The sequence below is a fragment of the Pollicipes pollicipes genome, unplaced genomic scaffold, assembly GCF_011947565.3.
Source record: "Pollicipes pollicipes isolate AB1234 unplaced genomic scaffold, Ppol_2.1 Scaffold_2555;HRSCAF=2994_pilon_pilon_pilon, whole genome shotgun sequence".
NCBI lineage: Eukaryota > Metazoa > Arthropoda > Thecostraca > Pollicipedomorpha > Pollicipedidae > Pollicipes > Pollicipes pollicipes.
This window is the reverse complement of record NW_023596136.1, coordinates 2,787,222-2,806,425: the sequence shown is the minus strand read 5'-3', so window position 1 is coordinate 2,806,425 and position 19,204 is coordinate 2,787,222. Positions and strand designations below refer to the sequence as shown.

At 49.9% G+C, this 19,204-nt stretch overlaps 1 protein-coding gene across 1 annotated transcript; it reads right to left on the bottom strand.

The window, feature by feature from the left end:
- Window positions 1–6,131: 6,131 nt before the first annotated feature.
- Window positions 6,132–6,470, bottom strand: LOC119107482 (gremlin-2-like; the record flags this gene model as incomplete). Its single annotated transcript, XM_037230932.1, has 1 exon — window positions 6,132–6,470. A coding segment is annotated over one exon (339 nt), but the record flags the coding sequence as incomplete, so codon positions are not given.
- Between the last annotated feature and the right edge of the window lie 12,734 nt (window positions 6,471–19,204).

Sequence of the window (19,204 nt, the reverse complement as noted above, 5' to 3'; positions counted from 1 at the left end):
ATCAAGTTATTACATGTAGTATATGCAGGTAAAGGAATATTACTAAGGAATGAAATCCAACAAAGAGTTCTGCAACCCTGAGACAGGACCCCTGTTCCAAAAAAACGCCTCTTAATCTAGAAAAGCATACTTCCGGACCACAAAGAGAGGCTTGAAATCTGGCCTTGGGGCGTAGGCGTAATAACGCTTCAAGAAGTGTGGGTGCGGGGAGGCAGGTTCAAGGGAAACTTAGTAACTTAGGAACTTTACCTGAAATGCTAGCCAGGTCGCTGGAAGGGGGCAGGAGATAGAGGACTTTGTACGTTTTAAATTCACGTAACACATTTTTGAGATAAGTAAATGTCCTGGGGGGAGGGCAGTTTTAAGGAACCTAGATTTTGCGTTCTGAGTCCAGAGACAGGGTGGAATTTCCATGCGTCTAGGAAGAATCCAGCTTCAATTATATCGTTTCCTTACTATTCACTTTAACTGAGACGATAATGTGTAACACGCACCCGGGTGGCAGGCTGGATACCCTTCGCTCGGTTCGGGGTCAATTTGATCCTTTCCCTGAGATCTCAGAAAAAGGAAGCTAGGAACACCAAATTCACAGGGTGTATTCGCCGGTACGTGAACTCACGTCAAAATATGAGACTCTTAGGTCATGATGTTTGGGTCAATTAAGGTAAAAAAACGTTAAATTCCAGGCTTGTGTCCAAAGTGCCCCCAGAGCTTATATGTATATATATATATATATATATATATATATATATATATATATATATATATATATATATCTCTCTCTCTCTCTCTCTCTCTCTCTCTCTCTCTCTCTCTCTCTCTCTCTCTCTCTCTCTCTCTCTCTCTCTCTCTCTCTCTCTCTCTCTCCCTTTCTCTCTCTCTTTTATAAGCAAAAGGCCTTTGATTCTTATTTAAGCTTAGTGACTCTGTTTCAACTTTCGAAGGGCATGGTGACAAAAATCACATAAGACTGCTTTGAGTTTTACGTTTAAATAAGCATTAAAGGCTATGCTTGGCAGTGTGTTCTTAAAACAAAGTGTTGACCGGGTTCATTTTAGGTCGGTGACTTATTCTGGTCTTTCAAAAGCCCATGGAAAATGCATAATCAGGATCTTGTTATAAAAATAATAAACGAACAGCAGAAACTACCCCATAGAGTAAGTTTTGAGTAACGCGACAGGTTGGTTTTGACCTTGGTCTGACTTTCATAACTGACCTTTAGCTTCGTCTAGCACCCCGTTGTTACATTAGGTTGAACGATTCCCTAGAAATTGTATTCGCCGGATCCATGGCCTGACTTTGACCTACCGTATTTCAGTGACCTTGCAAGGAAACCTTAACTTTTGATACCAAACGTTCAGCTATTCAATTTTCTGCAGCCAAACAAAATTTTGGCGCGGTTGTGCCGTGCCGTTCGAAAACCATTCCGGAAAAACGCTCGGGGCTCAAACTGAATCCTGCCCGAGCGCGTGTGAGATGGGCTGATCTAATTAGGTGAGACAATTAAAGGCTTAATATGTTTCCATTTGTGCCAGATTACGTGCCGAGCAAACTGAAAGTGCATGTTTCGTAAGTTCTGTCATAAGCTTTCGACTAAACATTAAAAAATACACCTTTCCTTCTGACAAAATCTGCAGGTTATGCTGGGCTTCTGCGGGCTGGATCCTGAGTTAGCCGAGGTGGAGCGGGATGCCGGCTGGCAATTTGGGAAATGTTTCTCATCTAGTTCTTACAGCCATGCCCTATGTAGACTCGGCTCATCGCCACGTGTGGTTTGTGTGCAGGCACGGTGCGCCCCTCCAGCGGGAAAAGCGTTCTGAAAACAAAATAAATGCTGGAATGTCCTGAACGTGTTTGACGCAACCGTCAAGCGTTTAAACAGTCCAGAGCCAATTTCGGTGAAACAGACTCAAAAGCCCATTTAGCCGCGTTGGACGTCTATTTTTAGCCGATGTGCCGCTTCGCGGTACGTCCCTACGTCACAGGTGACCTGATCGTGTCGGCGGCGTGACGCAGTGAGCTTGTCCGGGGGTTTAGCCGTCGCGTCAGCCGGCGGCGCCGCCGGTCAGGTGTACTGAGCAGCACGGGCAGATGACACAAGCCGTCAAGCCTGGCGCGACAACCTGTCACGGGGCGGCTAAGCTGCTCAGGGCGCAAGGGCTTGGCCGATCTGCCGCCAGAAGTGCCGACAAAAAAGCACTGGGCGTGACATCTGTAATATGCCACGCTAGTTCCGATGGTGCAAAGCCATATCAATGGTGTCATGTGGCACAGGCTGTCAGGGAAGAGGCCATGTAGCATATTTTTTTCTGGATTATGTTGTCACTCCATTGATAACATTCACACAGAGGCTCGTGTATCTTATAAGGAGCCGGTAATGACCGGTTATTTCTGTTCTTGAAGATGTGATGGGGATTTCGGAGACGGTTTGGGCTGGGCCTGGATGGGCGCTTAATTCGTGACCCTGGCATGCGGTTGAAGCATCGTCTCGGTCAGCCGTGCCGGAAGGTTTCCCGCCTCCCTCACACAAGGAAGCTGATAAGCTGAGTTTCAATGACGTCTGAGCTGTTCGTGGAGAACATGGGACCGTGATCTGTGACGTCGCAGGACAGCAATGGCCATCCACCCGATCCTACAGCACGAGACAAGTTGGATTTTCACAGAAAGACATATGAAGTCGCCAGTGAGATGCCTGTTCGGTCAGAACCTATTGTTCCGTCTCTGGCAGCTACATCGCGCCGCACCATGTCCAAATGGCGATTATTCACGCGCAACAGCACGTCCAATGGATCACAAGCATAGCGCGGTTGACTGCTGGCCTTAGACGTAATGCATAGTATGCAGAAACTTCTAGCAGTCTCCGCATTCACTGCTTCCAACGTTCTTACATTTCTCTCTCCGATCTCGTCCTGTTGTGAATGATGGTGTGTGATGGTTAGCGGGCCGATGCTGGCCGGCTGTCGTGAGAGGCTGTTTCTGTGGCTGATATTCCCATCATCAGCTCTCCTCGCCGGGTTGGAAGGCGTTCTAGACGGCTTGGAAGCGTATCTCCGTCTTTAGCGCACCCCAAACGTACCATATCATTGCGCGTCGAGTCTTAGCCTTCGCCCCTCGGAATTTTTTGTTTCTCCTTCGCCCCACAAGGGTACCCCAGAGGCCTTCTCAAGATCTCAAAAACTAAGCAATCTTGAGCGCTGGAAATATGGCATTTGGAAAGCTCTTTTAAACCGCTTTAAATCAATTTCGCATGCGTCGATGTCAACTAGCGCCTACTTAACGGAGCTTTCCAAAAGCTATTCAACTTTTGCATTGTCGTAGCATGCTTAGCACCGAAAAATAACCGGAATGGCCTGCAAAATGCTGATCTGACAACTTTTGTCTTTTTTGTTTGTTTGTTTGATAGTTTGACCTATCAAAGGTCGCATTACACACTTCAGACACACACATTTCATACAAATTTACTGGAACTTTTTATTGCAGTTTCTTGTGGCATTAGATCGCTTAGTTTTTTGGATCTTAAGGAGATTTTTGAGCCTCCCATTATGTGGTGAAGGTGAGACTCTGGTAAGGCACAAAGTTATAGCAGTATTTCATGTAGTTTCGGGTGCAATGTTTACGAACGGGATTATGCCATGCGTATATATATATATATATATATATATATATATATATATATATGCATGCATATATATATATATATAAACATATAATTTGGTCATGCCGATCAGTACGATTGGGCTACAATCGCAGGCAGAGGGAAAGTCACGCGACTGGCTTGTGCGGGCGCCAGCGGTGTGAGAATCCAGCATTCATCTGCTGCTGCAACGGTGGATCAAGATACGAAAGGAGGCTTTACGAAGCGCAAGATATGATCTGTATCATAATGCATTTTGGTAACTGAAGTGATGTTTGAAAGCTTAGATAGGGAGACACGACGTCGTCGTTGATAGTTTAGTAGTTACCAGCGAACCAATGGGAGCCATCTTCGTGCGATTGTTGCTTCTGCAGAGCGGCGATCGTTTCAGCTTCGCGATGAAGTTGGTTAAGGAAGCAAAGCGGAAAGGTACGCAGAGGGCCGTGGTAGCTGGCGACAAAGCGAGCATTATGCTTGATGACCAGGCGTCGCAGGCGCGTAGCTCGTGGAGAGACTGAGCAGTAGAGGGTCGGCACAACCAGTTTGTGTTACTTACACACACACCACCACACCACACCACCACACACACCACACACAACACACACACACACACACACATATATATATATATATATATATATATATATATATATATATATATATATATATATATATATATATGCATGTATGCATATATATATGCTTTTTTCATGACATCATTAGTTTTGTTCTCCATGGTACGTTGCCATGCTTTCGAACACGACAGCAATCAGAGTCCATTGCATTCGAACACTGCGGCACGGAGCGCGCCATTTATTGCTAACATGTAACCGACGAGTCGCATTTATCACAGCTCTCGTACCCATAACGCAGCCCGGAAACAAACACGCTCCTACGTCTTGCCTGCGTTCTGCCTCCGTCGTACAACAGGGCCAAAGTCAGCCCAGCTCTACTGCTGTCGTACAACAGGGCCAAAGTCAGCCCAGCTCTACTGCTGTCGTACAACAGGGCCAAAGTCAGCCCAGCTCTACTGCTGTCGTACAACAGGGCCAAAGTCAGCCCAGCTCTACTGCTGTCGTACAACAGGGCCAAAGTCAGCCCAGCTCTACTGCTGTCGTACAACAGGGCTAAAGTCAGCCCAGTTCTACTGCTGTCGTACAACAGGGCTAAAGTCAGCCCACCTCTGCTGCTGTCGTACAACAGGGCTACAGTCAGCCCACCTCTCCTGCTGTCGCACAACGGGGCTAAAGTCAGCACACCTCTGCTGCTTTCGTGCAACAGGGCTTAAGTCAGCCCAGCTCTGCTGCCGTCACACTGCAGGGCTCAGCCCTGCTGCCGTTCCGGGTCTCCGGACAACACAACTGTCGTTCCGGGTCTCCGGACAACACAACTGCCGCTCGGGGTCCTCGGACAACACAACTTCTGCTCCGGGTCTTCGGACAACACAACTGCCGTTCCGGGTCTCCGGACAACACAACTGCCGCTCGGGGTCTTCGGACAACACAGTTTCCGCTCCGGGTCTCCGGACAATACAATTTTGGCTCCGGGTCTCCGGACAACACAACTGCCGTTCCGGGTCTCCGGACAACACAACTGCTGCTCGGGGTCTCCGGACAACACAACTGCCGTTCCGGATCTCCGGACGACACAATTACCGTTCGGGGTCTCCGAACAACACAACTACCGTTCCGGGTATTCGGACAACAAAAAGCACGAGAGGCGCCGCAGCTGCGCCGGACCGCCTTCCGCTTCCAACCGCCTGCCGCCATGCGCTGTTGCTGTCGCTGGAGGCGGCAACTGGATCCGCCAGCGGAACACGACGCAGACCTCGCCTTCAAACGCGCGAGTCAACGCGGCAACAACGTCGTCACCAATTACGCACAACAACGGCCTCAACGGAACGGCATCGTGTCCCTGACTACGTTTCAACGTCTAGTAGCTGCCCATCTATACACATCGAACGTGCCAACACGACTAAGAAATGACTAGTTGACGGCTCAGCGGAGCCACCAATAGCGTTGCCACGGTAAATAGCTGCATATAGCTAGACCCAGCGCGTGAGACACGGATTACCCTGCCCCGTGTTGCCACAACATAACGTCACCTGCCAACAGTTCAATGGGGCTCGGTGTCTTATCAGCTTCATCTGCAGTCCTTTAACGGACGGACCAGCAGCGTTTCGGCCGATTCCGAGGCCGCAGACAGAGATGATCCGAGCCGATGACAGAACTGGCGCCGCCGCCGACCGGTCACCTTCAGGGGCTCCCCCGGGGACGACCGGCTGGGATGAGTCGCCGTCAGGGCCGTGCGCCGGCGGTCCGGACCGCCTCACCAGCTGCCGCAGCCGCGGACAGCCCGCCGCTCCTCCTCCGGCCGCTGACCGAGTGTAACAGTCGAGCGACAGACAAACAGAGCGAGCGACAGCCGGACCCTGCTCAGGACCCAGCAGCAAATCGAGGCGGTGGGGAGCGAGTGCCGCCGCGCGGGCGGCGGCTGCTCAGCGCTGCAGCTTCTCGGTGGAGCAGCGGCAGCGCTTGACCAAGCGGACGCGGCGGCGGCGGCGCGCCGGCACCTGGCCAGGGCAGCGGAACGTCACCGCCACGGTGCGCCAGCTGCGCGGCTGGCAGAAGGCGCACGACTGGAACGGCTCCAGGCCACGGCGCCGGCCCTCGCGTGGGATGTAGAACGAGTTGCACTGGCCGTAGCAGAAGTTGTCGAGCACGCGGCGCGAGCGGCAGCCGGGCTCGCGCAGCCGCCGCACTAGCTGCTCCGTCTTGCACCAGTCCTGCTTCAGGTACCGCCGCTTGGTGATGAGCCGCGCGCGCCGCGAGGAGGTGAGCACGTCCGGCCGCAGACCAGCGATGGCGGCGCGCCGCTCGCCGGCCGGCAGCGAGAGGTTGGCGGTCGGCGGCGGCGCCGGCGCCGACGGCTTGCGCGCCTCCAGCGCCAGCGCGAGTTCCTCAGTGTCGATCTGCTCCAGGATGTCGCCGTGCCGGTGTCGGTGGCGGCCGCGGCCGCGCCTCCTCACCTCCGGCGAGCCGGCGAGACAGCCGGCTAGTGCCAGCAGCAGCACGGACAGCCTCCAGAGCCGGCCACACCTACGGACGGACGCCAGCTGGGTCAGTTGCCGGGGTCAGTGGCCGGAGTCAGTCGCTGGGGTCAGCTCCCCGGGGGGCAGGGGGGAGCCCGTCAGTCAGTCACCAGGGGCACGCGGCGATAAGCCGGTCACTGAGCAGTCACGAGGTTAGTCAGGAAGTAGCCACGGTTTAGCTGCAGGGCAGCCATAAGGTCGTTTGAAGAGTATGAAGCATGAACAATCGACTGGTCAGTTACGGAAGTTCACCCAGTAACAACTAGGGCCAGGCAGGCTTCAACTGAGACGGACACCAGTCAATGTTCAGGAGTTCCAGGCAATGCCAGGTGCAGACAGGTGAAGAATCCTACGCTGGCGCGGGATATTGTCGGCTAAAGGAGATTGCGGTCGAAAGCAGATTGCGACTGCATAGAACAAGCTGATCCAACTCATTTCTGAGACGACCGGACATTCGCTGTCTGCGGAGCCGGGGTCTCTGCCCTACGGTTGCAGCCGATGTCGCTTGGGTGAGATGGAGCCGGGGTCTCTGTCCAACGGTTGCAGTTGATGTCACTTGGGTCAGAGAACGCACAAGGTATTGGCACGGGCTGCCTCAAGATGTATGACAGCAGAGGTATGTCGTTTTAATATCTGCGCAGCTCAATGGTGTGAGTAATTATTACCAAATGTAACCAGAGTAGTAGGCAGATCAAGCCCATCACATTTCGCTGCTGTGACCACCAGGCGTTAGCGTCGTGATACGTTCTGACAATTTTAGCAGACAACTCGTTGCCGTAAGTGTCATTTTTCGGCTTCCCTGAGTCATTCTGGATCTAGCAGCAGCAGCGACCATGCCACCCGGTAACCACTGGCCGCGGTTCAGAGCCGGGGACTAAGCCCGCTGAGTTTTGTGCCGTGCAGACAGGCGGGGGCGGGCGGCCTGGCTGCTGGGATCCGAGTGGCACACAGCGGCCAATCCCGGCGCCGCGGTCGGCTGGCGGGGCGGCCTGGCTGCTGGGATCCGAGTGACACACAGCGGTCAATCCCGGCGCCGCGGTCAGCTGGCGGGGCGGCCTGGCTGCTGGGATCCGAGTGGCACACAGCGGTCAATCCCGGCGCCGCGGTCAGCTGGCGGGGCGGCCGGGGTGTTGGGATCCGAGTGGCACACAGCGGTCAATTCCGGCGCCGCGGTCAGCTGGCGGGGCGGCCGGGCGTCACGCCGTGCCGTCGGAGCACGCCACGTCGTCCTGGGTCGTGTGGGAAGCCGACACACAAGCGGAAGTTCCGCAGGCTCGCTGCTTCGGGCACGCTCACTCGCCAGTCACGAACGCGGGCTCACAGATATCCGGCAACGGCGCAGGGATGCCTCCAAAAATGGCCTGGTCAAATCGTGTTTCAAGTCAGCTCTTTTTATGCATCACAGCAAGGTTAGTGTTCAGTTATCGCAGAAAAAAGAGCGAGTGAGCAATGCGCCAGACGGCGAATGGCGTTCTGGCGCCGGGCAAGTCCGCCGATCGACTCCGTGTGCCGCTGCTGCCGGTGAGGAATCCGTTACACAGCGGCTGAGCGACGGCACCGGAGGATGACAGGCGCTGTGTTGCCGGCAGCGTCACACCCACTCCTCCCCCGCCCTTTGCCACCGTGCATACCATCAGCACGTTAGGTCTCGTCATGCGCGTTGTAAAACGACTGGAATGACCGTTTGGTATCGTTTTATAATCGGTATTGGTGGTAATCGAGGCCGATCAAGGACGAGGGGCATTTAGATGTATCGGTGGCGTCACTGCAGCATCGCGGTTCTGCCTCTGCAGTACTCAAAAGATAACCCACCACATAGTTGGTGGGACTCGGCATGAATCGATAGCATTGTATGCAACTGTACTTTGCCACCGTCGCAGTGCTGATCACATCTGCGCATCGCCCAACAGCCATGATGTGGAATCTCTCGTCCCGCCCACTACCGCGTTGTTTCTTCCGCGAGATTCGACGCTCAATAAGCACTTTAAGTTGCAATGAGGGATTGACACATGACCCTGGAGATTGACGCTGCATCCAGAAGCTCAACTCTTTTTATTTTCAAACACGCCCACATGATCGGTAAAACACCATGTAGGACGTGTACAAAGCACAATTCTTCGAAAACTAACGGGGACATCTATGAAGGCATATGTGTAGATAAGTGTGCGCAAATCACGTGGGACACCTTGCGAATTTAAGCGCTGCAGCACAATGTGTGAACCCATTAAGGAATGCTCGTTTGGCGGACACCTTAAGCGCAGCGGCACCCCAGCTCCGCGCCTGGATCACTGCTTCCTGTTTGGGACGGTCAAACACTGCACACGGAAGCTCGCCACGGCCTTCGACTCACTAAGAAGCTGGCGCGTCCAGCACCAGGCTATGTTCCAGTTATAGATCGAACGCAGTGAAAGGCACGTCCAATCAATCGAAGGTGTTGTTTGCTTGACCTATTCGCAAATGCGTTATGTCATCCTCTGACAACACCTGTTTATACATGCACCAGGTATTGTCCTATTTCATTTTGCCGTTTTAATGAATAGTGTCTGCTGTGTGAACTGAACTAAAATTTAACATCTGGAAAAATATAAGTTAAAATGAATAAGCCGTTCGAGGGCTTAGAATATGCAGTTTTTACTTGCCATCATACAGTCAGCCAGAATCCCTGAGCAGTGCTGGACGATTGGGTCGGTGACGGACCTGATGGTTGTAAAGAGATATCCTGCACATGGTGAGAAGATTAAGCAGGTGGTCCAGACGTCCTTTTGGAAGGCTACACCAGTAGGTGCGATACGTTGCGCTGGAAACAAAACCTGTCGTTGAAGTTTGGAGGACAGAGGCGCTGATGCAATACTGGCGCGTTGGGTCACAAATAACATTGCTTGAAATTGGCTGGCTGCGGAACTACCGGGGCTCGACAGTTTCTGTCAAGAATCGATGAGTTTGCAAGTAGTTCCGTCTTTGCAGTTGTACGCAAAAGCATAGAGAAAAACACAACCATTTTGCACCCATATCGATTTCAAGGGACGGGACTTGACGGCTGTCTAGTTCTGATGGACAAATCTTCCTCGGTTTAGGCCATATCCTACATTCGAGATCAGTGGCGGCGGATTAGGAACAACGAGGGGGGACAGCGCCAGCTGTCCCTAACTCCGAGCAAAATTGAACATCAGCCTTATGACGGTGCACGAAAAGAAGCGAGGCGAAGTTAGGCTCCCTCCCATGCCTACTGATGTTCTGTCGTCACTGTGCGAAATCGGTTTGGGCAAGCGCTGCCATTTCCGCTACGGTTACTGGCTTAACGTCCATGGGAGTTACCCCTCTTACTGTTGAAAACTAAATGAACATGCGATCGGCGGTTTCAAGGACATTGGCGTCCACTTAGTACGGCTGCTGGTCTGAGCCGGGTAGCTCAAGATCATTTTAGTACCGCGCCGCCCTGGCAATGAGGCCTGCTCGACTTGCGCCACCCTGGCAATGAGGCCTACTCGACCTGCGCCGCCCTGGCAATAAGGCCTTCTCGACCTGCCCCGCCCCGGCAATAAGGCCTGCTCGACCTACGCCGCCCTGGCAATAAGGCCTGCTCGACCTGCGCCGCCCTGGAACTAAGGCTCGCTCGACCTGCGCCGCCCTGGAACTAAGGCCTGCTCGACCTGCGCCGCCCTGGAAATAACCATTGAAATAGGTTTCGCGCTCTACCAGCAACCTCATTGTCAAAGTTTAAGGTCGACCATGCATGTTCTATCACAAATTGGCTGCATCAGAATAATCAAAACGGGATAGCTCTCAAAGACATGCAAGAAAGGAAGCAATACATTACTTGCAAACTTCAGAGCGATCGTAGCACATATTCCAATGACGTTTTTGCTAACGGGCACACAAAAATGTTGGCGCTTGTGAGTGTGCATACACAATTACAGCAAGTATAGTAGTTGTGAGTAGTTGTAAACCAGTTATACGGCCTATCTGGTGATGTGATTAGCTGCACACCAGTCATGCGGCCTAGCTGGTGATGTGGGTAGCTGCGTACCAGTCACGCGCCTTCTGTGGCGAGAGGGGAGAGGTGTGATAGCCACGCAAGTGATGGAAATCATAACCGAATGGGGTTTATCACCTTCAGGACCTCATGCAAATAGAACCTTATCGATGGATTGGAACGGTCTACATTGCCATGAGGACTTGAAGCAGGCGGACGTGCGCTGGCGCTCGGCTTCCAGGCACTTATATCTGTGACCAACACCGCTTGGCTTCGGCCCTACCATGTGGAGCCTGACTGATTGGGCATACTGTGAATCATGAGTTTATGCACGAATTTGTCTGGTCCGTTAAAGACAACTGAAAAAAGTCCTTGGCAGACATAATCCGTCCACTTGACAAGACGGGTTTGTGCAACACTGCTTGAGGAGAAATTGCATTGACTAAGTACGTATAATGTTCTGAAGAATATAGCATGACTGTGATCGCGTGTGAATATAATGGTTATGGCTGTCAGGAAATTTAGCTTCCTTACCTTAAATCATACAATTGTAGGCTGTGCACATATAACGGGGGCTGGTGTCTTATCATTTATGATAGTGAGGTAGTCCATCCGCCCATTTTGAGACAAATGGAAAGGTGTAAGACGCTAAAAATACTGGTCCACTGCATTCAATTGGCATTTATGCCTGTGCTCATGCTCACACCCTGAGCGGCGCATACATGGCACAGCACGTACCGCCCAATGGATCTCGTCCCAAACGTTGCACCTTTGGAAGCCACGGAATGAGGGCTTGCCAAAGAAACTTCAGCAGTTGTAAATTAACATAATGATTTGGTTTACGGTATCCACAATGTCTGGAAACCGAAGGCAATTCCGCCAGCATCATTAATTCAATGGGGTGCATGCTTCTTTATCTTCCCGTCCACAAACGCTTACGCCGTGTGTCAGAGGCGCTTCTGTAACGAGCGGGGGTTAGTAATCTTTGCTTGGCGTTAGTAACGCTGACGCGTTTCTGGCTCATGGTGAGAACTTGGTGCACGTGGTTTTCTTGCGATATGAAGCATTTAACCTTTGATATATTGAGAAATGGCAAAATGATTTGTTGCCTAAATAAAGTGCAAACTTGTCCTACTGCTTTAGATATGTGTCGGTCGCTTACCGTCGGCTTCAAGATCAGAGGAGGGACATTTGGCCACGATCTATTCTAGAGCGGAGGTGGCTGGCTCGCGCCTTGGACTGTCGTCAAAAGGTAGGGTGAAATATTTCACGAATGGTAGAATGAATGGTAGACCTTATTTGTCTCATATTTAGCTGTTGCTAACGTGATTGTATGTGTTGCTACCGTTCAAGAAAAAAGACATTAAAGGCTTGGTGAAAATCATGGAACGTAATGAGGGCGGGAAAGCGTAAGCATAACTAGGAAATTGTCGGTGGAAGTCTGTGTGTTAAGGGGAGGCATAAAGCTGGAAATGTCTCAGGCCAGTAAAACATTTTCCAAATAAAGGTGTTAAAGGTTCATCCCCTTGGATTCCGCCAAGGGGATGAACCAAGTAGCTGAACCTTGCCATGTTATTTATGCTTTGCGTGAGTTTTGGCCCTGAATCAAACCGAAATGTGACGGGAGATTAATGCGAAAAGTTCTGAGCAAAATGCACAATAAAGCGGATTAGACCGCACCTGATTTAGGAACTTTGGGTTACACAGATTACAAATTGATTGCCTCCTATACCCCACGTGTCGGGCCGGACTGGATCCAGGAAATCAAAAGCCTAATTGCCTCCACCGCATGGCCTGACAGTTTAAATGGCGGGATAAATGGATTCCACATCATTAGCATTGATTTGGTGTCTTAAACGAAACTTTTGGAAGAAGGTAAACATTTTGGATGCTTGTCGATCACAATAAACTGGGATACGCACCAATGTAGCTGCCCTGGGCTGATTCACTTTGGTTTCGGCCGGAGTGTGCTGTATGTCAGACCGGTTTCAGAAAACGTGCCATTGCTTGCTTCTCGGGATATTACGGACGTGCCATGACAGTGCTGAGATTGCCAAATGATGTGTAGACGGTGCATTCGTCCACGTCCTACAGATGGGTCCGAGTCTTGACCTGCTTTGGCTGCTGCGGTGTCAACACTCCTTTAAAATGATGGCAAACAGGCGGCTCCGCAGTTTGTACACGGATGAGCCCACATATCAACATATTGTATCCCCATAAGTCCCACATATCAACCCACAGTGTTGCATACACCATTGCCGGTTTTCTCCCCCGCCAGGATCAGTCAGCTTTATGTCGCCGCGAAGTCTGCTCACCCAGATCTGGCCCTGTTTCTAACGATATTTAACTTGTCTTGAATTTGAGAACTTCATGTTTCCATGTCTCAGATGGAAAAAGGAAAGAGTGATATGACGACTCCGCAGAAACAAGCTGCCTGATCGGACGGCCTACGTTTACTTGAAATAAACAGGGAAAGCCATGAGTTCCTGATTTTATGGGGTTATGAGCTCAGAGCTCTTTTTCTCACTATTAAGAGCCCCAAATACGCCGGGAGATTCTGGTTAAATGACGATGTCAAGCAAACATATTGCCAACACATGACGTTTTGAGTTTTTGACGTCAACACACACCATATATCATTCATGATCACAACCATGAATTGACAACATAACCGATGTTCGCTTAATAACGTTAGCCAACACCTCGTAGTGTTTTGAAGGTCGATAACCTTCAGCACAAGAAGCCTGCACTTAGCGCCTTGACAGAATTGTAGCACAACTTCCGAAGAATGGGGTCACTTTTGATGAAAACTGTATGGCGGCGCGACCCGGGCCCATTGAGCTGAAGCAAATCCATTTCATTAGCGCCAAGGCTCTTTCGGGCCACGACCCTGTTCGCAAACACGTATTTCCGGATTCTCCTACGTCACATAATTGTACAAATTGTGAGGGAGAGAGGATGCATGCAGCATCGGAGTTCGTGTGAATTCGTTGGGGCTGCATCTCACTGGCCTAAACAGGTGATAATCTGTTTGAATTGTTGCTCGCCTGTTTATCGCGTCCATTCGCGTCTAATCGCGTCTTATATGCTTATGCTTATCACGTCTTATCACATCTATGCTACGTTTATCGCGTCTTATCACGCATTATATGCTTACGCTTATCACGTCTGAAATCGTGTGGCCTGGCCGGCCAATAGGTGCGGGCTCTCACCTGTAGCGCTGCATGCTGCCGTGGTCGGCTGGTGCCTGATGAGCGTCGTCTGCTCCTCTGGGGCTACCACCGCCACGTGACGATGCCCCCGCGGTCCGCCTCAGTCACGTGGCACGTGCGCCCGGTCGGCGAGCGTGGCTCTCCCCCCTCGGCGGCTCTCAGCACTCGACTGGCGCCGGCCGCGCCTCCTCCACGGAGGTGGCCCGGAGCTTGACCACTGGCGGACACGCGCCGGGTGGCGCCGGTCCGTCGCAGGCGAGGCAGAGGGGGGTGCCGACAAAGTCGGGTGACCTCAGAGCAACTAGCGGGTGTTGGCTGGCACCCCGACGATGGATGGCCAGGATGGCGAGGGCGTCGCCTCGTTCGCCGCTGCTGCTCAGCACGGGGAACAACTGGGGCCATTACCGGCGCAGTATCCAGCGGCGAAGCGGCGCCGCTCATGTTTCACACACACACACACACACACACACACACACACACACACACACACACACACACACACACACACACACACACACACACACACACACACACACACACACACACACACACACACACACACACACACACACACACACACACACACACACACACACACACACACACACACACACACACACACACACACACACACACACACACACACACACACACACACACACACACACACACACACACATACATACACACACACACACACACACACACACACACACACACACACACACACACACACACACGCACACACACACACACACCGATGATGTCCCCACAAGTGGCCAGTCCTACAAAAACGTTCAAGGCCACCACATGGGAACATTATCAGTTTTTTTAATGCAGCAGTCGGCCGGTCGAGCCGAGGCCAGCGGACTTAACAAATTAGAAGAACGCAGCGAGGTTGTAATATGGACGGTACTGGACACTGAAATTACCTATGCTCTTGTAACGCATCTATAACTGTCCTTGACATCACTGACATCTGACTGACACTGACACAACTGATACCCTGTCACTGGTCGTTCTTCCAGTGGAAAGCTGTTTCATTTGACCACTTTAGAACGTAGTTCTCATGACGTGACTGGATTTATCTGCACCTGAACATTATGTAATTCATGATCAAACGCTTCTGCTGGCCGATTTTATGAAACGTGATCTCTTGCAGTTTATGGAAATACCTAATCCACTGGTGAACATGGAACCATGAGCGCATGGCGGTCGATGCCTAATGAGCAGAAATTCACTTCGGAACGCCATATGGTTTATCTCGCACGGAGACGTTATCTTTTAACGACAACGATTTTCGTCTTCTGGGCACTAACATCTTCAAAGTGATATTAGCAACCTTTGTGAATGGAATTACAATGCCATCAAGGAATTATCCCTAAAAATGTCGCTATGACATTCAACTTGGGCCCGTCTGTCAACCATAACTGGTAAGTCCTGGAGCGCTAATGACAGGGGGCATTTGTGAATGGCATTTGGCGCTTGCGAGCAAATTTCCGATAACATATAATAAATAAATTGGGCATAATCATTCTCAATGTTAGCCGGCGGTGACTTCTGTTGATCAAATGTGCAAGAAGTAGCAATGAGCCATATCAATACGGATCTTGAGCTGGGTCGGGCCGATTTACCTGACCTCCAGCCGTCCTGGCCAATACATCCACCGAAGAACTTGTTGGATTGAAATGTTTGCTTCGTATTACTTCAGTTGTGTTTGTAAAAGCAAATGGATCAAGACGCTGAAGTCCTTGTGAGTATGCATTTAGTTGTTGTCTGCAGGCTTTGAAGATGCTGACTTGTGTCTGCGTCGATTATCTGCCGACTTGTGTCGATGTCTGTAGGTTTTGGGGACTCAAATGAGGTTTTGGAGACCCAAATGAAGCCCCGCGTATGCATGAGACCCAGTTGTGCATCTAAATGTGTGCAGACAAAACATTTACCGCCGATGAGGCTTTAAGAATGACTGAAGAACCCCTGTACCCAAAAATGGAAAATGTTTCCCGCCTGCAAGAAAATTTCTTTAAAAAATCACATGAGCCTTACAGAAGTAGATCGGCCCTGTCATGGTATATAAGTATTGGTTAATGTCTGAAACTACAACCTGCATCATCTAGCATTTTCTTCTGAGCACGCCTCCGGGTGGAATATTGTGGTAGGTCACTTTGACGAAAAGGGTAATAATGTTGTGAATCTTGAGGTATGAAAGCGACCCCCAGAATCCACCAATTTGCCAGAAGCAGACACTTAAAACCCTGCTGCTTATTGCCGGCGTTTTCCTTGCCTGTGGTGCTCAAGAGTCATATTTCTAGAAGCCAGGCTTGTGTCAGATTCAATTTTAAAGATTTTTCATTTTTTATAGCGCCAAGTGCATTGGCATGGCATTGGCGTTGGCATTGGGGGTATATCAAGAATTGAACATCGGATCACAATTCTTGCAATAGTGATTAGCCAGCATAAGTAACAAACCTATTATGCTTCACCTCCTTCAGAAATAAGCATTGCGAATTACAACTGTGTATCTCACAAACCAGCCCAGCAAAAAAATCCACTTTACTCGATTCCGGGTTCCGGTAAGCAAGGAACTGAACTGAACTGAACTGAACTGAACTGAACTGAACTGAACTGAGCAGAACTGAGCTGAACTGGACTGAACAGCAGAACAAGAGATAAGCTGACGTAGGCGCTGACTGTCGTTTCGATCAGGATACCTTGAAGTTACCTTATCAGGTCACTCCATGATCAGTTAGGAGTTAAATAGGTTACCGAGCCGCGTAGAGATTAGAGTGCTGTTTGCCACTTTGATCGCATTCCAAGACCACTAAATTTGGAGGCCAAATTTTCACTTGCAAGTTGCGTGTTGCGTGGAAGCAGTTATTGATGCAATCTCTGGGATGTCATATGCTACATACAATCCGCATATGAGACGAAATGACTTTGCCACCATTGCTGCTTATTCCATATGCACTCAGCAAAAGCGTGCTCACTGCAGCTCAAGTAGTGCTGAATGAAGGGTCAGGCGTGGATTAGCTCATTTTGTAATAATTGACAATTATAAATATGTCCAGCCCTCGGAGTTAATAGGTAGTGGACAATCTCTTACTTAATTTGCCTCGGGATATAGGAATGTGGGATATCTGCACCGTGTCATATCTACTGGTTTCTGGCTGAGGTCTGGCAAACGTCATTCGGTGTCAACAATATTGTGTTTGCTGCTTAGAGACGGCAAAAGCAAACTTTTGCTGACTTTGCAAGAGAAGCTTCGTAGCTATTGCTGCTTCCTGTTCATTTCAACAATCCGAAACGGTCTGTTAATTTGGCTGGGGCGTACTGTGTCGACCCATGCTACCATTCTCATTTGAGCCCTCTGACTCACTGACGCAATATTGTTAGAGTTGGTCGGCTACCATTCAGCTCAGGAAATTTACAGAGCGAACGATTCAGTTCACGACCCAAAACGGCATTTTCCCCAGTGAGCTGACTCGGCTCACTACTCATCACAAAACGGTTGACTCATCAGCCGATTCATGGTTCAGCTTGATTCGAACACAAGTCGGCGAGCATCAAATGCTGTTTTTACTGTTCATCAAGTGTTACTTGTATACTACTTGTAGAAGCAAATATTACTTTGGATAGGGCGGTGCAGCTCCTGGCTGTTGACCGTAGTACGCGCTTTTACCATGAATGCCAAACGCGCCTTTTTGCAAGAGCTCGTGTTTGTTCCTCTTGAATAAACACCCACATTTGACCCAACTGATCAACTGTCGTTCAAAAGACACGAACAGTGTTGCACATCAACAAGCTATGATCATTATGGCACTGTTCCGGTCAGAAAGGTCACGTGCGTGACGATTTAGCTCAAAAGCTGTCGTAAAAAACAATCGGTAGACATATGTTTGCGGTGAGTTACATGAGTTGTAGGTACAATACACGCCCTGGTGAGAAAATCGTAAAGTGGATACGCATGCATATAATTACCTCTAGCCATGTATATATGTATATATATATATATATATATATATATATATATATATATATATATATATATATGTATATATGTATGGACATATAAAATATGCATATATCTAGTTTGTATATACTATATATATATATATATATATATATATATATATATATATATATACTTGTTATATGTATACATCTACTCTGTATCCATACAACACACGACGCTTACCGTTGTGACATGTCCCCCCTCCCCCTGGATCCTTGTGGCACCAGTATTTTGTCATTCGTTTACTCTCCATGGCCCTGAACGCCTGGAATTTTGACAACGGCAGTTGGCAAATAGGTCGTGTGTGCGTCATTATACCGCCGAAATAGCAATAACCTGTGAAAGTGCTGTGTCCAAATTGTGCTTAGTGCTGCTTGTTGTTGACTATTGTTGCTTACTTGCAGTATTCAGTTGCTTACGTCGTTCTTCAAATTAGCTCGCTGTCAGCTAATTGGGCCGGTGAGTCTATTTCTCTTTTCCTATGTGTGTTACTTCATGCTTCCACGTAAACAGGTGGGTGAGAGTCTCCCTTTTCTTATGTCCTTAAAGCAATACCCACGCAATAAAGTGTGCAAATAAAGCGCGAGTAAAGTGTGCGATGGACAGATTGTGTTCGGTTCCCAGCTAATACCTGTCATGCTCCTTGGACCAGTGAGAATGTGATGCTTTTAATGCTGTTATGAGGCTTTAATCTTTTTCGCATTTTCCATAAGTAATGCCCTTATTGTCCGAACCAGTTCCGTCAGTCAATGACGAATCCAAACTACTGAGCTGGACCTCGTCGCACGGCTCACGTCGTGTTAGCAAATGTGTCTTTGGACGCACCAAGCATCGTTCAATCACGCGTCTCAATTCAAACGTAATATCGAGGGCCGAGGATGAAGAGCGTCGAATGTGAGATCTGCGTCATATGGGCGATCAAGCAGATATCAAATACCATGATCTAGCTTCGATCTGCTTCTGTTGATCGCCGATGTGTGAGCCTCCCGTACTGCCGACGTAGTTGACAAAATCGTGCAAGGCACATGCCCATTCTGCTGTATAAACAGCTACGGCTTTGGTAGCCGGATCCCCATAGATACGATCTGAGCCCATTTAGCCTGTGCTCAGTCGCGGCTCTAAGCCAATGTTTTTAGTGGCGATTTTTTAATCGTTTTCAGACGAGAGCCTCTGCCGTGAGAGATAGACCTGACCGTCAGCAGTTAGCGGGGCTACAACTGGTTCCAAAGCTTGACGCAAGCAGCAGATGCAGAGACACAGAGAGGGCCTTGAACCCGTTAAT